This window comes from Podarcis erhardii, assembly GCF_964252035.2.
Source record: "Podarcis erhardii genome assembly, chromosome: 1".
Lineage (NCBI taxonomy): Eukaryota > Metazoa > Chordata > Lepidosauria > Squamata > Lacertidae > Podarcis > Podarcis erhardii.
Window position 1 is genome coordinate 33,823,289 of NC_138497.1, and position 19,194 is coordinate 33,842,482.

Below are 19,194 nucleotides of genomic sequence, written 5' to 3' on the forward strand. Positions count from 1 at the left end.
TCTGTGCTATTCTAGGGGCTGTTTTCATCACACCTAAAGCAGATTTGGGGAAGCAAGAAGGGGCCACTCAGGAGGAAGCCCTGTTGCACTTGCTAGATTCTGTGTGCTGGTTTCCTTAGCTGAATCTAGGCCTGTTTTCACTACATTCCACACCAGCACCTATTAGTCCCCAACCTGACCCTATATTACAGAGTAGAGGGTTATGATATGCACAGATCCCTTGCAGTAGCAAGACAGGGATTATTTCCAGGATCACACACATTTTGCACCAGCAGGTTTTTCTACTGCCAAAGAAATGAGGGGAGAAAAAAAAATCTTTAAGAAACTCCATCTTTACTCATTAAACATCAACAACTATATTTGTACCCCTGTACCCCACCTTTCTTCCAAGGACCTCAAGGAGGCTTACATAGATCTCCTCCCCATTTTTTTTACCTCACAACAACCCTGAGAGGATGAGAGCAAGTAACTGACCCAATAATAATAATAATAATTTATTATTTATACCCCGCCCATCTGGCTGAGTTTCCCCAGCCACTCTGGGCGGCTCCCAATCAGTATTAAAACAATACAGCATTACATATTAAAAACATCCCTGAACAGGGCTGCCTTAAGATGTCTTCTGAACGTCAGGTAATTCTTTATTTTGGTCTCCCCAGTCATAGTCTGACACTCTAACCACTACACTACAGTGGCTTACGGTACTTGCTGTGCTCACTGTGCTTATAGTTTGGTGCTACATCACTAAATCCACAGAACGGGAAGCAGTTACATCCCAGGGGAAACAAAGGCAAATGAAAGTGCACCTGGTCACATGTATGCGGATTTTACTCAAAGGAACACAACAAGGCTGCAGTTGGTTCCCGGTTTCTTATTCAACCCAAGAGTTGCATGAGCATGACCTGGACAAGGAACTGAAGTTTACACACCTCTGCAGTCCAACATAAACTTTGAGCAACCAGAAATCACATATGCCTATGTAAACACCAAAGGAACAAAAATTCAAAATGAAATCTGTCCTGTGCTGTAACAACTCTGCTGGTGTTAGAAATTGTGTAAGACCTGGGCAGGGGAATCCTCTTTCACAACTTCTTTAGAAATGCTGGGTTGGATCCAGGCCGCTGAGCGGCATTTAGTTCTCAATGAAACCAATGGGACTTAAACTGACCATTACTAACCTGTCCCATTTATTTCAACAGGACCTCAGTCCAGCTAGCTTATCAAACAATCCCATGGCTTGGGTTGTCTGCAAACAGTTTGGTAACCCAAATCCTTTGCAGTACAGAAAACAAGCCTTTCCAAGCAATTGCCATCACACTAACAGAAGCTGAGGATAGAGATGCCATGCGCAAATGTGTGTGCCAGGGTGTGACCAGCTCCTTTGGCATGAGGGTGACTTCTGAGGGCCATGTGCCAGTGGCCAGTGGGGTGAGAGAAAAACAGTGGATGCAGCAACAAACACACCTGTTACCTTTGTGCAGGAAGTTAGTTTCTACACTCATGCATGCACTCCAGCCAAAGAAAACTACTCAAGAAGACGGCAAAGCAAGGGCAATGAGGGGTGTGGCTGGGGAGTGGGTGTAGCCTAGGGAGAGTGCTGAAGGTGGGGCAGAAAGACTTGGAGAGCTATATCTGGCCCTGGGCCTGAGGTTCCCCACACCTGGCTTCTATGCTGATTCTAAAAGCCTCTGAACAGAGATGGGTATGCTGGGGTGTTGAGTATTAAAGGACTGCATATATATAATAGGAATAATAATAACCCAGTGGAATGGAGAACACCAGTGAAGCATTCTCACTGGTTCCGAATACAAACTCTATAGGAAGGACAGGTTAGGGCATAAAAAGTTGGTGTCCTTCTGTGTGTCAAAGGGGGAACAGACTGAAAATCCCAAAAGGGAAAGACACCTTCACAGCATCGCTGTGGGTGGCAAGACAGGTCCCAAAGTAGTGATGTACTTGGAATGTACCCAAATGCCCAGGGTGATCTCAAGATGGAGAATGCTACCAAGGAGGCCTCTAAAGGAGGAAGTGTTATAGTAATGGGCAGGATGGATACGTGCATATTATGGTTTCCACTAAGAACTAAAATGTCAAGATACACTAAATAACTATGCTGCAGAACAGATGGTCATAGAACCCAAAAAAGTGAGGCAATCCTGGATTTAAACTTAAGTGGTGCCCAGGACCTGGTGGGAGATGGAAGTGTTGTCAAACGGACTGCAAACAGTGGCCATAGTAATCTCAAATTCAGCATTTACATATGTGGACAACTGTCAAGGAAGTCTGACATAGGCACATTTGACTTCAAGAGAGGAAACTCCTTGAAAGTTGAAATGGAAAGTCAAGATGGTCAAATCTCCCAAGAATGCAGGCAGGGGTTACTCAAAACTGCAATAATAGAAGCCAACTTTGAATGTATAGTATGTTGCAGATTAGGAAATAAAGCATCAAGGACAATAGGAAAGATACCATAAAGGATGTGAGCATGGTTAATGAGAGATGTATATAATTAGGCATGGTGTGGAAAATAAGAGAGAAGGTTTTATCCCCCTCTCATAGTTCCAGAACCCAGAGTCACAACATCATGAGAGAGGTGTTTCCAGCTACACCACACCTTGCCTTTGGAAGCCTTGTAAGTTGCTGCAGGAGAGGGACTGTAAGCGACATGATGGGAGGGGAGTTTCTAGGACCAAGGTGACACAGTCAAGCTCCCTGGTTATTTTTGCTAGTGGGTATTAGATGATGTTAATATACTCTCATTATACTTATGGAATGGGGTTTCTTACATGTTTTTATATACAGGTAGGTTGTCGTAGTCAAAACAAAATTAAAAAAATTCCTTCCAGTAGCACCTTTGATACCAACTAAGTTAAAAAGTAGAGACATCACCTTGCCAACAAAGGTCCGTATAGTAAAAGCTATGGTTTTCCGAGTAGTGATGTGAGAGCTGGACCATAAAGAAGGCTGATCGCCGAATAATTGATGCTTTTGAATTATGGTGCTGAAGGAGACTCTTGAGAGTCCCATGGACTGCAAGAAGATCAAACATATCCATTCTTAAGGAAATCAGCCCTGAGTACTCACTGGAAGGACAGATCGTGAAGCTGAGGCTCCAATATTTTGGCCACCTCATGAGAAGAGAAGACTCCCTTGAAAAGACCCTGATGTTGGGAAAGATGGAGGGCACAAGGAGAAGGGGACGACAGAGGACGAGATGGTTGGATAGTGTTCTTGAGGCTATCAGCATGAGTTTGAGCAGACTGTGGGAGGCAGTGGAAGACAGAAGTGCCTGGCGTGCGCTGGTCCATGGGGTCACAAAGAGTCAGACACGACTAAACGACTAAACAACAGCAACAAGTTTGTTATTGGTATGAGCTTCCGTGTGCACTGGTATCTGAAGAAGTATGCATGCACATGAAAGCTCAAACCAATAACAAACTTAATTGGTCTCTAAGGTGCTACTGGAAGGAATTTTTTTATTATGTTTTAATATGTTATTGTGTTGCTGTTATGCAGATATTATGCTATTATGAAACTGCTTTTGCACTATTTGATTTTGAAATTCATTCCTGTTTTGTGAGCTGCTTTGGGTATGATTTTTGTGGGGGAGGCATAGAAATAAAATTATGAATGAATGAATGAATGAATGAATGGAGAGCTATCCAATAAAGCTGATTCTTGAGATTCAGGGCATACTAAAATAAGTACTTCTTCATACAGCACATAGTATTTGCTACCACAGTATTTGGCTTCCAAGCTTGGGTAGCTTTAAAAGGGGGACCATACAAATTCATGGAAAAAAGGGGTATCACTGAGAAGTAGTCATGATGGTTGAATACTTCAGTGTCAGAGACTGCATGCCTCTGAATGATCATAAGGATCTGGTTGTCCACTGTGAAAATAAGTTACTGGGCTTAGATGGGCCTTTGATCTGATCCAGCCGAGCTCTTCTTACTTTCTTAAACAAATCAATTATCAACCAGTTGAACTGATTCCTCAAACTCTGGTGCATTTACAGTACACAAAAATATATTGGGAAAGGGTGTTATTTGTGTTCAAGTGGATGTGCCCACAAGTCGGGGTAATCAATGAGCAAAAAGAAGCATCCACAGGCAGAACATCGTTCTGGATGAAAAATGATAAATATGCATGGAAATAGCACACCTGGAGCAACATCTACACATGGGTCACTGCACTGGGAGCAACCAACTGATCTGAGGTTGAAGAAATAAAAGACTTGGAGAAAGAATGAATAAAGGTTCACGATATATAAAAGGTAAAGGGATCCCTGACCATTAGGTCCAGTCTAGACCAACTCTGGGGTGCGGCGCTCATCTCGCTTTATTGGCCAAGGGAGCCGGCGTACAGCTTCCAGGTCATGTGGCCAGCATGACTAAGCCGCTTCTGGCGAACCAGAGCAGCGCACGGAAACGCCATTTACCTTCCCGCTGCAGCAATACCTATTTATCTACTTGCACTTTGACATGCTTTTGAACTGCTAGGTTGGCAGGAGCAGGGACCAAGCAACGGGAGCTCACCCCGTCGCGGGGATTCGAACCGCCAACCTTCTGATCGGCAAGTCCTAGGCTCTGTGGTTTAACCCACAGCGTCACCCATGTCACGATATATCTTGCACCACAATTCTAAGGAGGTCCATTGGGCCACATGGTGGGATATACAGTAAGTACATTACAAAGCTTGTTTGGAGGTTCTAGCAGGGGTACACGCCTTCTACCTGGGATGGTCGTCCTCTCGAATGCACAGCTTCAGGAGGGACGCACATGAAGCTGTGCGGGAGGAAGCAGACACCCGCCTAGCCAGCCAAATGAGCCAAATCAACCCTGGCAATCAATGGGGTGACAGATGTCACAGCCAGATCACACCACAATTCTAAAGAGGTCCATTCGGTCATATGGTGGGATAGAAATACATTGCAAAGCTAATATCCAGGGTTATGCCATGGTCTTAAGGGCGCTCTGGGGCCTAGTCACATGACCAATGCATGTAGCTTTTATGTGGTCATCTCCACTAGTCCCCATTCAAAGGTGGCATTTAAATCCTGTTAATTCCACTAAGGATTAAGGAAGTTGACTCAGAAATAGGTATTACCAAGTTCAATGGGGCTTGGTCCCCAGTAAGGGTGCTTAAGTAACTGTCTCCACTTATCTAGGAATAAACCTCATTGGACACAGTGGGACTTCTGAGTGAATGTGTGGGATAGAGCTGTATGCCTTTCCTGTTCAAAACTAACACGACTTCAGGATGCTTCACTGAAAGGTGCCCGGAGACAGTAGCACAGTACTGTATTCAGTTTTCTCATAATGGACCAGTGCAGGAAAGGAATAGTTTGCTAAGAGAAGACAGAGCTCCTCCCCCCTTCAGTTCCAAGAAAGCAGGCAACCTATTACAAAACAAGTAAAACCTAAAAATTAAAGCAAGGGACTCTTGGTCTGGCAGATCATTAATTGAAAGCCTAGCTCAGTACTCCCATGCTGGAATGGCACAACCTTGGAAGCACTTCAGAATAAAGCAAGCCTCCTCTGCAGCCCCTCTCCAACAAGTGACAAATAATAATAATAATAATAATAATAATAATAATAATAATAATAATAATAATAATAAATTTATTATTATGTATACCCAGCCCATCTGGCTGGGTTTTCCCAGCCATTCTGGGTTGCTTCCAACACATATAATACATATAATCAGGTTTACTCTGGATTGGAACAGGACAAACAGTGCAATCCTATGATCTTGTGTATGTCTACTTAGAAGTCCTATTGAGTTCATTGGGCCTAACTCCTAGTTTGCCTAGTTTGCCCAATGGAATCAATGGGGAAGTTAGTCATTACAGTACTTCACTTAAGCCTCATTGATTTCAATGGGAATGAAGTTCAAGTAACTGAGCCGGATCGAACTCTCAGTATGGGAGCTGAGGCTGCTTCCAGAATATATTTCCAGCCAAACTCTCTCCTGTGAGTCCTGGTTTTGCTGAAGACAAAGGAAGCATGCACAGGATTTGGGCAGGACCATCCTGAATTTCTGCTGCTACGTACTATTTGTGATACCCCAATATCACCCCCAAAAGGGGGTGGTGTGGAGAGGAGGGTCTCTCTCTCTCACACCCCCCCCACACCCCAAAATAGGTGTGTGTTGGAAGATTGACTTAAAGCAATTCATTGGATCCTGGCTTTACTAGAAGGCATGGGCTTGGCCAATGGGGGGCAGAGAGGGGAAGCTGACCCCCCAAATCAATAAAAATAAATGCATAGTTAACAGGTTCTGCCCCTCTAACAAAAGGCCTGCTCCCCCTCCCCAAAAAAATCCTGTCTACGTCCATGCTAGAAGGCGGCTTGTTTTGGCTTTCATCCGGAACCGTAATCCAGATCACTGTGTGTTCCGGTTTGAAAACGTTTCTCTCTTTATTGGAAGTTTAAAAATGATTCTGCTGAGTAAGTATATTGGAACTCAACTGGAATATGGCACAGGGAGGAAAAGAAAGCCAATAAACCCTAGTCACACTTACCTCGGAATAAGCCCCACTGGATTCAGGAGGGCTTACTTGGAAGTAGGCATGGCTAGGCCTGCGCTCCAACTAACTACCTCACCACCAGGGAAGGGCATTGAGAGCTCAGCCTGCGATTCCTACCCCTCCTCCAACCCCCCCCCCCAGCCCTTCTTCCAGGCAACCGGTGCTCGCTTTTTACCTGGCTGTACTTGGCCTCGGGCTCCATGGAGCTCTTGTCCAGCCCGTTCACCGCGACGTGCTGCGCTGTGGCCGCGAAGCCGCTTCTGCTCAGGCTGCTCCATTCTTCCACCTTGGGGCTGTGATAGGGCGAGCTGTCGCTTACTGCGGGCAAAGACAGGGCAAAGGAGCGTCAGACAGGGGCGCCGGCCTCGGATCGGGGCTCCCGGAAAAAGAGACTCGGGCGCAAGGGAGGGACGGGTGCGAGGGGCAAAGCCAGGGAGGGACGGGGGGGCAGCTGTCCCCCACCCCACAATCAAGAAATTGCAGGAAGATTTTGACACATATATTATTATTATTAGCGCTTGGGGTCAAAAGGAATTTAAAAAACTGTGGCTGAGACGTTTCGTTCCGAATCTGCTAGACAGAGCCAGTCAGAGGATGATGACAGGTGGGTGTCCTCCCCCCCCCAATAAATCCTGACTACGCCCATGGCCGGCTGGAGTTTGCATCTCCACCAGAGACTCGGGGCCCGGCTCCTTCTCCCCTCCCTCCCCGTGAAAACCCTCGTCTAGTTGCACCTCGTTAGCCAAGGTCTCCCGGGGCAAGGAAAAGGGCGACTGACCCTCGTGCCTGACCGCATCGGAAGCAAGTCCCGATCGCCTCTCCATGGAACCATAGAACTGTAGAGCTGGAAGGGCTCCCTTGAGTCATCTAGTCCAGCCCCCTGCAATGCAGGAATATGTAGGTGACCCCTAATGGAACTTGTTGCTAAGTTGGTGCATCGAGGGGCGGCAATTCTGGCTCCCTGTTCCTCATGGATGCCCTTCCTTGGGTGCTAAACCCCCCTTTTTTTGGAATCAACAGGGCTTGGAAACCTCCTTCCTAATGGAGGCTGGCTGGGGGTTTCCGTGCCATTTGTTCCCAGATCTTCATTTCCCCCAGCCTGAAACCGTTTCCCCCCGCCCTCCTTGGGAGGAAAAGTCGTGAAACTAATCAAATTTGCTTGAAATCGTTCAAATCAGTGGTATTTGTTTCTATTTAATGCGCCTAGGATTTAAGGTTTCGGGTAGTCGGAAATCAGCCGTCTCGATTACAGCGGCTCTTCAAGCCCCGTGGGCAGCCCGAGCCTAAAAATGTTTACTTTGAAGTAAATCCCATGACGTTTCATTCCCAACTAAATGGGTTTAGGGTTGCAGCAGCCCTGCAGCCAGGATCCCACGCACGTTGACCCGGAAGCAAGTCCCAACCGAGTCCAGCGAGGCTTACTCGGGAGTAAATTTGCCGAGGCGACACTAGTATACCGCCTCCGCTGGATTTATATGGTTTCCACAGCGGTACTTCCCAGGCGCTGGATCTAGCGTGGTTTTGAGGACTGCGGTGCCATCGCAACCGACCGGACCCACATCCCAAGAGCAAATCTGCTCCAACGGAGGCCTCCTGTTTAAATCAAGGGATTCAGCCTATAGTAAATCTGTAAATCAGCCGAGCCAGGCGCTAGATCGCTTCTCTCACCACCATCCAACATGAACCAAATAAATAAATGGGGGGGAAGGATTGAAAATGAAAGCAATAGGAGGCCCCGACTTGGGAAAACGTGGGACCTCTCTTCGCATCGCAAGCTTCTGGAGACATCTCAGTCGCTATCTGCCAGGCTTTGCCCATCAACAAACAGCGAACGTTATTTCAAGCTGTGGTTTTAACGCAGGCTCATAATGCGCCGCGCACAGACTGCCCGTCCCAGAGTCTTCTTATTTTCCGAGGGTCTCGTTCCTTCTCTCCCTCCCCCGCAGTTAAAGTATATTCGGGGTGCGGGGGCGGCAGGCCGAGAGGAGTCCCTTGGTGCAAACCCAACGTCCCGCCTCCTGGCTCCTTGAATGATTCCAAGAGACGGTGGACCGCCAGCTGACCTGGCGAGGAAGAGGCTTCTGAAATTGTTAAGCAACAGCGCAAACTCGGGATCACTTAACGGAGGCTATTTATTGCCTTCGCTGTGAAGAGATCCTGGTTTTGCACGCGTAAAGTACAACCACGAGGAAGTGGCCGAAGACCTGGACACGCTCGCCTGAGAGTAAGTCCCATTGGATTCAATGGCGCTTACTTCTAAGGAGACACGCATGCAACTGCGCTGTAAGGAAGTAAATAAAACAGGCTGAAGCCAGCCCATCTCCTCCCTGCCTGTGGGTGCGTTTCCACAGCCTGCAAGCTGGAAACTTTTGCTCCTTCTTTTAAAGTTCAAGTAACTGAAACCCCAATCCTACGGTCCGATAAACAGCTATTTATAAGTACTTATTTCTAAATAAACGTATAAAGGAGCAGGCTGCAGATGTCTCCCAGTAGGACTCACTGCCGAGGAATGTGTTTCCTCGGAAGTAAGCCCCTCTGTGGTCAAGCGCGCTTACTCGCCAGCAAACGTGTTTACGATTTCAGCTTTACCATGTTAGAAAGGAGAGAGCTCTGAGCTCCCACAAACCAACACTGAAAAACCTGTCTGCCTTCCTTTCCTGGAGATCGCAGTTAATGTCCCTGATACAGAGAAGCTGCGATCCTAATAATATTCTGAACCACAAACAAGTTCCAGTGAAATCAAACTAACACAGATATTCAGCTGAGCATAGGGGTATATTAAGTTTAAAGGGGTGGGGTAATTTTAGCTCGTAAAAGGGTATTTGCTGTGGCTGCTTCTTTTTAAAAAATAAAAATAAATCTACGTTAATACTTCTGGAAGGAAATTTGACTGTAGTTTGACTACAGTCTGTGTTTGACTATAGTTGTGCAAATATTAGATGCGCTAGATACATAGATACAAACACACGAATCAAAGTCTCCTCCAAACTTTTTCAGCCTGTATGGGGTCTATCAAAGGAGAAAGCCATGCAAATGACCAGTAGCTTTGTCCACCGGGAAGCTTAGCTTAACTTCATACTTCACACACAAACTAATTCTCATTTAATTAATCGCAAAAGGACAAATCACCACGAACACCTGCAGAATTAATGAATTGTGTTACATTTCCGCTTAACCTGATGGGGAAGGTCTTTCCTCCTAACACTTTGCCTTGTGACTTGTGATTTGGGTCGCCTTGTTATGTCCCTGTCCAGCACCCGTACAATTTTGTTTGCCTTTTAAGTCCCATCCTAAACGCGTTTCTAGCCACTGAGTTTCCAACAGCCTGATAAACATAAAAAAGAGAAAAAGAAAAAAAGCTACCTAGTTTTGGACTTCCGCAGTCTCAAAGGCCACCACTTATGACAGGGCGAACCAGAAGTGGCCATTCATTCCAGTCACTCACTTCCATGAATAAACGGTAATCGATAATAGGCAATATATTTAATGTCAGAGAATTGGGGAGGGGGTGTTACAGGGCAGTATGGCGTCATTTTAGCACATATTATCGTGATTCTGGTTTCACGCCTGAATCCACTTCCTCCAGAGTACCCCAATTGTGGATTGGGTGGATTGAAGCCTTACAGTGACATCCCATACCTGTCTATTAAGAGGTAAATATCATTGAGTTCGAGACTGGGTTGAATTTACAACGTTCAAATAAGGAACGGAAATGCATTTGGAGCGTTCCAAATAATTGGATTCCAATCTTGTTATGCGCAGCGTTTAAGCGCCCTTGAATTAACAAGTGTTTACTTCCAAGTAGACGTGTTTAAGGTACATGTGGACGCGCAGATCTGACATTCCATTCCACCTTCCACACTGTTTTCAACGAACCCCACCCCCCAAACTCCAGCGCCCAGTTATTCCATCCTAACACAAAGGAAGGAAATTATTTGGGCCTAACTGGATTAAGAAAAACTCCGCAGTTGTTGAACGTCACCCATCATCCTCTCTTGCTGACAGCCCCTGCGTAGTGATAAGTATCTTTGACATAATTATTTTCAAGGTCGATTTGATGGAATAGTGTCACATTTTACGGCAGGAGATGCGTAATGAAAACTAACTCGCAAATTAATACGGAAGGTTTTTTATTATTATTTGTTTGAAATATTTAGCTTGCAACCTATATCCTGTTACGGATGGAGGAGGCAAACCCCACTGAGCTCCATAGGACTTACTTCAGAGTCGACCGGTACAGGATTGCACTGTTTGAAAGCTGCGCGGTTGCAACAGCCACCAGAAAACAGAATGTTTGCGTGTCTCTATCCTAAGCCTGCATCAATATTACAGCCTACTTCCGGATGTGACTATGATCCCCGTCTCTTTTGCCATGAAGCAAGTGCCTCTGAAATCCATGGGGCCAGCTGACTTCCTTCCAAGCAAAAACCCGTAAGGATTTAGGGGCGAGAACACTTCGATCCTAAGATAGGACTGATTGGGGGCAAGTCCCATAGATTTCAACGGAATCTTAATTCGAAGTCATCAGGGAAAGCTGACAAACGCAGCGAGCCTTCGATGGGATCCACAAGCCGGTTAAGCCAGGGCATTTAGGGTGCAAACAGAACCATTTCAGCGCAAACACTTGGGGTTTTTATTTTATGAACTCCTGCCATTAACAGGCTGTTGGAAACTCGGTGGATGCCCTAAAGGGCGAAGGAAATGCTACGGGTGCTCGGCAGGGACATAGAGGAGGCCCTCGCAACAAGGACGCAGGGGGGGCCCTCCTCTCCGGGACGAAAGAGGGGAGCCCCCCAGCCGCTGGTCTCTTCCCTTCCTCGCGCTGGCGCACGTCGAAAGTTGTCTTAAGAAAGCGAGCTGTCTCTGCGAGCTCCCTGTTCTGCTGATCTCTCACTTTCCCATGAATAGGGGCTTCCTTTCCGTGTCAGCAAGGTCAGCTTATCCTATAAATCAAGGGCAAAGCGCCCTCAGATGCAGCTCCGCAAACCGGAGCGGGGAAGGGGAAGGGGAGGGAGCGGAGGAGGCCAGGAGACGGGATGGAAAAGCCTCCTTGTCATTCAGATCCCACCCGATTGCCCGGCTCCCTAGGTAGGAGGCCTTGGACACTATGGCTCTAAGAAAAGGAGGAAATACACGCCAAGTCGCGTATCGCTCTCGTGCAGCTCCTTCTCTTTCCCCAACACCCACCCACAAGGGGCACAATTAGCATTTGCAAATCTTCCCCCCCCTCCCTGGAAAATGCATTGTAATTTTTAAGGACTGGCAGCATTTATTTTCCTGCAGAAATTCCAACTGGAATCTTAAAAGTGAGCTAGGAAAAGTTAGAACCTAATGTTTAGCTGCTATTATTATTATTATTATTATTACCATCATCATTATCATTAACATTATTATTATTTTATTTCTGCCCTCAGCATGCAAAGCAGCGTGAATTTTTTTTTAAAAAAAAACAACCCTGGATATTTTATTAACATGGTTTTTTTTTTTAAAAAAATTGCCAAATCATACAGCAGCCATAATCTAAATAATAGTGTTTCGTGATAAAAATAGGTAGAATAGTTAGACTATTGGGAGGAGTTGACTAGATTTACAGACACTTTTTTGGGGGGGGACTTGGCCCCATTAAAACCTATGAGACCCCCCCCCCTAGCGAGACTGTTTGTGTAGCATCACATTTTGAGATGGTGGGCAAGTATCTGATGCCGTGTGTTTAGTTTGAGCGTTTCACTGTTCGGTTCAATCGCTCTTGCCTTTTTGTAAGGGCAAGGTTTCAATTTCTGGAGCAAAGTAAGGAAAAGCGAGCCGAGCAGCAGTTCTTTGGAAGGGGCTAAATGCTAGTTAAACATCGGTAGTTTCAGTTTTCTGGACCACCGCTTTGGAGGAAAACAAAGTGAAGCAGAAGAACGAAAGCAATTAGGTGACATTTGAACTTCCTGTCTGAGCAAATTTGGTCTGATTGCGAAAACTGGTGGTGGATTTGCCTGCAATTTCAAGGAGATGCCTTTCCTGTAGAATCCCTGACATGAAAGCAAACAGGCACAAAGAAGGCCTGGCAGGGGGGAAAAGCAAATATACCTGATAGCTTCTCTCTCTTTTTGCATGCTTGCCTATTGCTTTGCTTGTGCATTATTCATCTATATCATAGACATTTAGATTTTTAGGATATATTAAAATATGTATAATCTCACACACCATTTGCTACCTTGCTGCCAAACTGAAGGTGACATTTAAGCATTTGAGAAAGTCAGCTATAGTCTACAGAAACATAATGGCACAATAAAATTGTTTTTAGAATGCCACAGGATTCTTTATCATTTTAACACCCTCATATGCTTATATAACTATTACTACCAGGTATATAATAACAGCAAAGAGGATTGTGACACCTTAAAAGCTAACAAATTTATTATGGTCTAAACTTAGGTCATATTAAATTTTTAAAAGATGTCACAAGACGGTTGCTTTTGCTGGAGCAGATTAATATGGCTAGCCATCTGAAAATAGGTTGTATTATGTTATATTTATTAAGAGGTATACTTGTAAGGCAGGAGTTACACAAACTAGGCTTTCCAATACAGTGCCATATAACATTAGCAAACATATCTTCAAATATGCAGATAGGCTTGAGTGCCATATCACAAACACATAGCTGCAGCCCAGTCTAAAAAATGAGATGCAGGATTGTTTATTGAGAAATAAATCCTACTATGCTCAATGGCACTTAATCCCAAGTAAGCATATGTAGGAATGCAGCCTAATCTGAATAGGCAAATCTTGTGCATGTTTACTCATAAGCAAGTTAAACTAAGCTTAATGGAAGTTACTCCAAAGCAAATGTGCCACTTATTGGGCCATAGATTTAAGCAAACTGGGTTCTATTTCAATTTGGAACTAGGTAATTTAAAATAAAACAACATATTTGTTTTAATGCATTTGATTTTTGTTAGCTCAAATTAGTTTGAGGTACTTTGCAAATATATACAACCCAGTCAGATAGGCTGGATACAACTAATAAAAATATTATTTCTGCTTAAATTGAAATGGGCCATTTAGAGGATGTACCCAAAGAATCAGCTAAATGTCATCTGGGAAGCTGAAATTCCCACCAAGTAAGATGAAGATTATTTCAAAGTAGATATGTTAGCTAGAAGTTCAGGGGACATCATCCGCAGGGGGGTTATCTGTAGCTTTTATCTTGGGCAAAGTCATGAAGGATTTCTATTTCAATTTACACCTTCGCCAAGGTAACACTGGCAGGATTTGGTACCGAGGAGATCTAACTTGTAAAGAGATGAACCCACCCCACAAGTAGGCCCTGGGCCCTCTGGGGGAGGAGCTCAGGGGGGTCCTCCTTAGGTTTTGCTTGCCACTTCCTGCCCTAATCACCCGAGGTCTCCAGGAGCGCTTACCTTGGTCGGTGATGGACCTGATTCCTAAGATGTCGGTGACGGAGTGGGAGGAGGGCCACGTGCGAGGCATATGGACGGCGCTGTGAATGGTGGGCACCCCGGGCGGGGTAGGCACCTTGGCCCCCGCCGCCGCCGCGATGGGGCTGGGGTACGAGTAGATGTGGTTGTAAGGGAGGGCGGGCTGCGGGGCCGCCTGGTGCTGCTTGTAGGAGTCGTAGTGGCTCTGCTGCGAGAGGTTGCCGATCTTGTTGCGCAGGATGCGGCTGATGGAGCTGACCGAGGGCACGTTGTACTTGTCGCACACGCCGTCGGCCAGCAGCCGGTCTCGGATCTCCCAGGCGAAGATGCCGGGGTCCCTTTGTTTGTAGGTCCGGATATGCTTCACCACCGTGGGCGTGGTGACCCGGGGCTTGCTGCCCCCGATGGCCCCCGGTAAGATGGAGCCCGTCTCGTTGTAGCGCGCCAGGATCTTGCTGACACAGCCGTGCGAGACGCGCAACTGCCGGCTGATGTCGCACGGCCGGATGCCCAGCTGGGCTAGTTCCACAATGCGGAGCCGGATAGCGTTGGGCAACGGGCGCCCGTTGACGAAAACCCCGCCGAGCTGGTTCACCTCCCCGAAGGCTGGCTCTGTGGGGAGAAGCACACGCACCGCACATAGGACTCGCTCGGGGGAACAAGCAAAGCCCCGACGCCCCCCAACCCATTTCTAGGCTGGACCCGTTTACTTGGGAGAAGGAAGACTGAAAGGGGGCAGCTGCATTCCCAGGGATCGGGCCGAGCGCGCCACGGAGCTGGAAGCAAGTTCCACGCAGAGCCAGGCCTCGCTTCTCCCTCGAGGTACGGCTCGCCCCCGGGTCACCGGCCTTGGCAAGAAGCGAGGCCTGCGGGAAATGGCCACGAAAACCCACGGAAGCCGCAATCCTAGGCATGCTTCCCTGGGAGTAAGGCCACCTGAAGTGAGCGGGGCTTTCCTTCCAAGGTTTGGGCTCGGGCTGCCAAAAAACCCAAAAAGCTCTTTTCGGATCGCGGTGGCCCACCCGTCCGGAGAAAAGGCTATTTTTGAGGAGGGAAATCTCCTCACGAATCTCCATCCTAAAGCACCCGTCTGCAGCTCTGGAACGGGCGCAGCAGGAGCGCGGCCCGCGATCCTAAAAGACCCAGGCTTGAGAGGGAGTCACTTATGTGGAAACCACCGTTTTGCAATGAGGCGGGACGGGAGGGGGTGAGAAAGTTCGCACCGAGGCGTTACTTGGAAGCAAGTCCTATTGAAACGGGACCCGGGCTGCAATTTAACCCACTCACCTGGGAGTAAGCCCCCTTTAGCTACAAGAGCGCTTGCTTCTGAGTAGACAGAGCTAGAATTGCGCTCTTGAATGTAGATCCAGATGCGAAGAAACAAAACGAAAGGGCGGTTGTCGACCACTAATTTCTGCCCCTCTTCCTGTTCCTCCCCTCTCTCTGGGTTTTGTTTTTTTTAAGAGTATGATTAAAATTATCTGGTCTCGTTCAGCCTGGAAAATTTAAGTTCTGGGAAATGCTGGCGAGGCAGCAGCCAGCAGCTAGCGAGAGCTGCAGAGCTCCTTTCCTAAACCAGCAGCGCTTGGGAGATTCGCTCAGAAATACAAGAAGCTTAAAGCTAAAGGCGAAACGCACGGAAAGAGGGCACCCTCCGGGCGAGTCCCAAATTACAAGCCCAGCCTAACTAGGATCGCCCGCTGCGGCTGAGGCTGCTGACCCTTCGCGCGTCCCTCCAACTTGAGGGCGAAGTCGAGAAGGCGCTTCCAGGCGCCTGAGCTCCTGCCTCGCCAGCCCCGCACCCTCCTGCCTTCTCCCTCCCCGGCCCAACTTACCCATGGCTCGAGTCAGGGCAACCGCGGAGCGGGAGAGACGTGTGGTGGGGAGTTGCTTTTGCTTTTGCTTTTTTTGGTTTTTCAAGATCCCCCAAGGAAACTAGGCGACCGAGTGCGCCTTGGCCGGCCTGGCGCAGTGCGCGCTGGAGGAGGAGGCGGAGGAGGAGGCCCCGGCGGCTGCCTCCGATTTCCACCACGCGAGCCGGCGACGGTGTCAAGGAAAGGAACCCCGAGGAAGTCACTTTCCTGAGACAGGAGACTTAAGTTCTGCATTTCAATCTCGCAGCAACGTGGGCTGGGCTGGGCTGGCCGGGGCGGCTCAGGCTATCACTCAGCAGGGGAACGCCCCCGCCAAGGGCGGACCTAAAGGAGAACGGGCCCTCTCATTGGCAGAGGAGGGTGACAGACATGCTCGCCCTGGAAGGGCCTTCCGTTCGCTTTCGCAGGCGGGCTTGGATCAGCACCTGGGTTCCCGGCGCAGGGGCAGGTCGCAATAGGTGCGCGATAGCTGCGCAATAGCAAGGAAACTAATGCCGGAATGTGTCAGATGCATTAATGAGACGGGTAAGCAGCTCAAGACTGTATAGTTTTCATTAGAGAGGGTCCACCTTTTGCCGTCCAGAACCTGCAGATTTCCAGTGGTTGCTAATAATACAATTTTTTTCCTTCTACATTTGCGGGCAAAGTAATGTTTTCAAAAATCAGAACGTTTTCCCTCCCACCCCCCGCACAAGAAAGTATACTTCTTTTGTAAGAAAGTGGTTATGCCTTCTATGAAAGTGTCAATAATTTAAAAAGAGCTACGGACGCCTGTCTAAGGAAAAGTATTAATACAGTGATCAAATGGCAACAGAAAGTGGGGAGTCAGCGGGTCCCATTTTCTACACATGGAAAGAAAAAACAGTAACTTTTGAATTCGTGGCTCCATGAACGAAATTATCACACTTACGTTTACGCACTTAAATCACCCCAGTTAATATATAGCTGCCTACACACACTTTTTTTTCTTTGTTGAAACCCGGAACAATTAATCTAAGTGGCTTTCTATGGGAGTCACTTCCCCTAAGTGACAGCACTCCGAAAAGAAGAAAAATCAGCAGAGCTACAACTGCTCAAAGGCAGGCAGATCATGATGCATTGCTGGCTGGCGGGTACAATTTCCTCTAGGCATCCATAGGTCCGTAGGTACCTATTTTTTTAAAAAAAATAAAAAAATAAAAAATGCAGGGTCCTAAAACGAGAAGGTCACTGGCCCATTAACGTTCCCCTCCTGCAAATGTTTGGCCTGTCTTTAAACGTAGCTCCGCCAACGTGAAAATTTAAGTAATTTCGGAGGAAGTGAAAGAAAAGTGCTGGCCGTGCTTGTGGCGAGCTGGGCTCGGCAACACGTTCGTGGATGTGAAAGGCTGTGATGTGTGTTTTGGCTGGCACCGCGGTGCTTCTGAAACGAGAGGTCTAATGTTCAGAATATTGACGCGCAGCGCAGATAACACCCGCAAAAACCTCAAGGCAGAGTTTTCTGGGCATTATTTTTCGCCCGGTTGCTAAGCAGGAACCTTCTCCTTAACGCCCCCCTTCCCTCCCCCCCCCAAAAAAAATCACTAACACACGTCCTTTAGGGAATGAACCTTCTCGTGTTTTAGGATCGGGTGGCGAAGGGTTTTCTTGTCCAAGAAACACCATCGGGCCCATTAACGACTCCGTGTGAAAACACTCAGCTAGAACAGTGAAAATCTGGTCGGCGTTGCTTGCAAATGGCATCGCCGAACGAAGCTGAGCAAAGCGGTCAAGCTTTTTTTTAAAGAACGAATAAAGGCTGCTGGGAACCCAGCGCCGCATCGAACGGGGTCGTCTGGGTTTGAATTTGAGTCGAATCCCTAAACAGGAGTGACTGGCGTACCAAGTGGAAACCCGAGGCGAAAGAAGCTGCTTTGTGTCGGTGGAAGAAAGAGCTTGTTATGGGCCGGGCCGGGTGCTTTCAAAAGCTCAGAATATCCACTGAAACTTTTGCTCTGTGCAAGAATGAATGGGGGTTTCGTGTGTTCTCCGGAACGTGGTTTGAGGGCGCTTACAAACCAGCGCTCCACTTCTAAACAAAGAGATTTCTTCCGAGCGAGTACATGCAGACCTCGTGACGCAAGGCAGCCCCTATACCACCGAGATGTGCGGTCACCCTTTGGCTACAAGACTTTTCCCCAGTGATAAGAGGTGTGGATCGGAGAGCAGCGGGCCACAACCACCGCTTTGGGGTTAAAAAGGAGGCCAGCTCTGTGGAGCGTAGACAGGGCATTCTCACGCAGGCTGACTTGTGAAACTGGCAATTATATCACTTGAAATGTAAAAAAATTAAAATGGATAATGGACTCGTGGCGAAATTTAAGCAGTTCTCCAAAACAGCGCCGAAGAATTCTGGGTAACACCGAAGTCTGCATAGGCTGTTGCAGCCTACTGAATATTATCAGTTAACGACAGACCTGGGCCGGCAAAAGGACTATGTTGGACTTAATTCGAATGCACACCCCGATCCGTAAACTAGTTACCTTGAAACGCTGGGGCTGGAACATATTTTCTTCTTTTTTCATATCCTTGTCCCTACAGTCCTAAATCCATGAGGTGGAATTAAGTCCAGTGATGATGATGGTAATAATAATAATAATAGTAATAGTAATAATAATAATAATAATAATAATAATAATAATAATAATAATAGATTTAGAATCCTGTTATCATGTTTAGTCAAGGCAGTCACCTCAACCCTATCAAGTTGTTTCAAGTCCTGCTTGTTTCAAGGTGCCCTGTCACGGCTGTCATTTAAGATCGCAGCCAAAGCACCTCGAAATCCTAATCGTTCCCCTTTAACTTCCCTGTGTGTAGATCAGGCTGCTGATATTCCAGTGCTCCCCCTGAATTTACCCAAGAATGAAACTCTTTGACCCACGCGCCAGTGAAGCCTCGCTGGCTGGACAAAAGATCTCCCCCAACCCTCGTCGCGTTTATGTGGATTTTCATGACACTTCCTTCCAAGGACCCGCGAGCTCATGATCAGACCAGAGTAAATCCTGGCATTCCAGTTTAAAGGGGGAGGCGAGTCCTTGTTATTGGGACTGGAGTTTTAATCGGTAACAGCCGCTCCTAAACACTTTTATCGCGGAAGGCGGTTCAGTGGATTTTATAATGGGACTTCTTTCCAGTTGAGGTTGCAGTCCTTTATTTCAAGCAAATCGCTACGTTAATCTTCCTAAATAGGCGTGATAGGCTTGAAGTAGACAGCTTCGCTCACGACTGCACCCCTACTATGCCCGGTTACTTTGCAGGATGCCTCACATTTAACTCATTGTAATGGATGTCCTGCATCGGCCGGGGGTTGGACTAGATGCCCTTTGAGGTACCTTCCAACTGT

General features: G+C 47.2%; 1 protein-coding gene across 4 annotated transcripts in view; it reads right to left on the reverse strand.

Moving 5' to 3' along the window:
- PAX9 (paired box 9) overlaps nt 1-16,102 on the reverse strand; it is a 34,109-nt gene extending 18,007 nt beyond the window's left edge. For all 4 annotated transcript variants that reach the window (XM_081864746.1, XM_081864745.1, XM_081864744.1 and 1 more), the window contains exons 1-3: nt 15,795-16,102; nt 13,942-14,571; nt 6,708-6,850 (exon numbers count right to left, since the gene is read on the reverse strand). In XM_081864746.1, the coding sequence (XP_081720872.1) occupies nt 6,708-6,850; nt 13,942-14,571; nt 15,795-15,798 (777 nt within the window). In that variant the 5' untranslated portion in view covers nt 15,799-16,102. The remainder of the gene's footprint in view (nt 1-6,707; nt 6,851-13,941; nt 14,572-15,794) is intronic.
- Nucleotides 16,103-19,194: the final 3,092 nt, after the last annotated feature.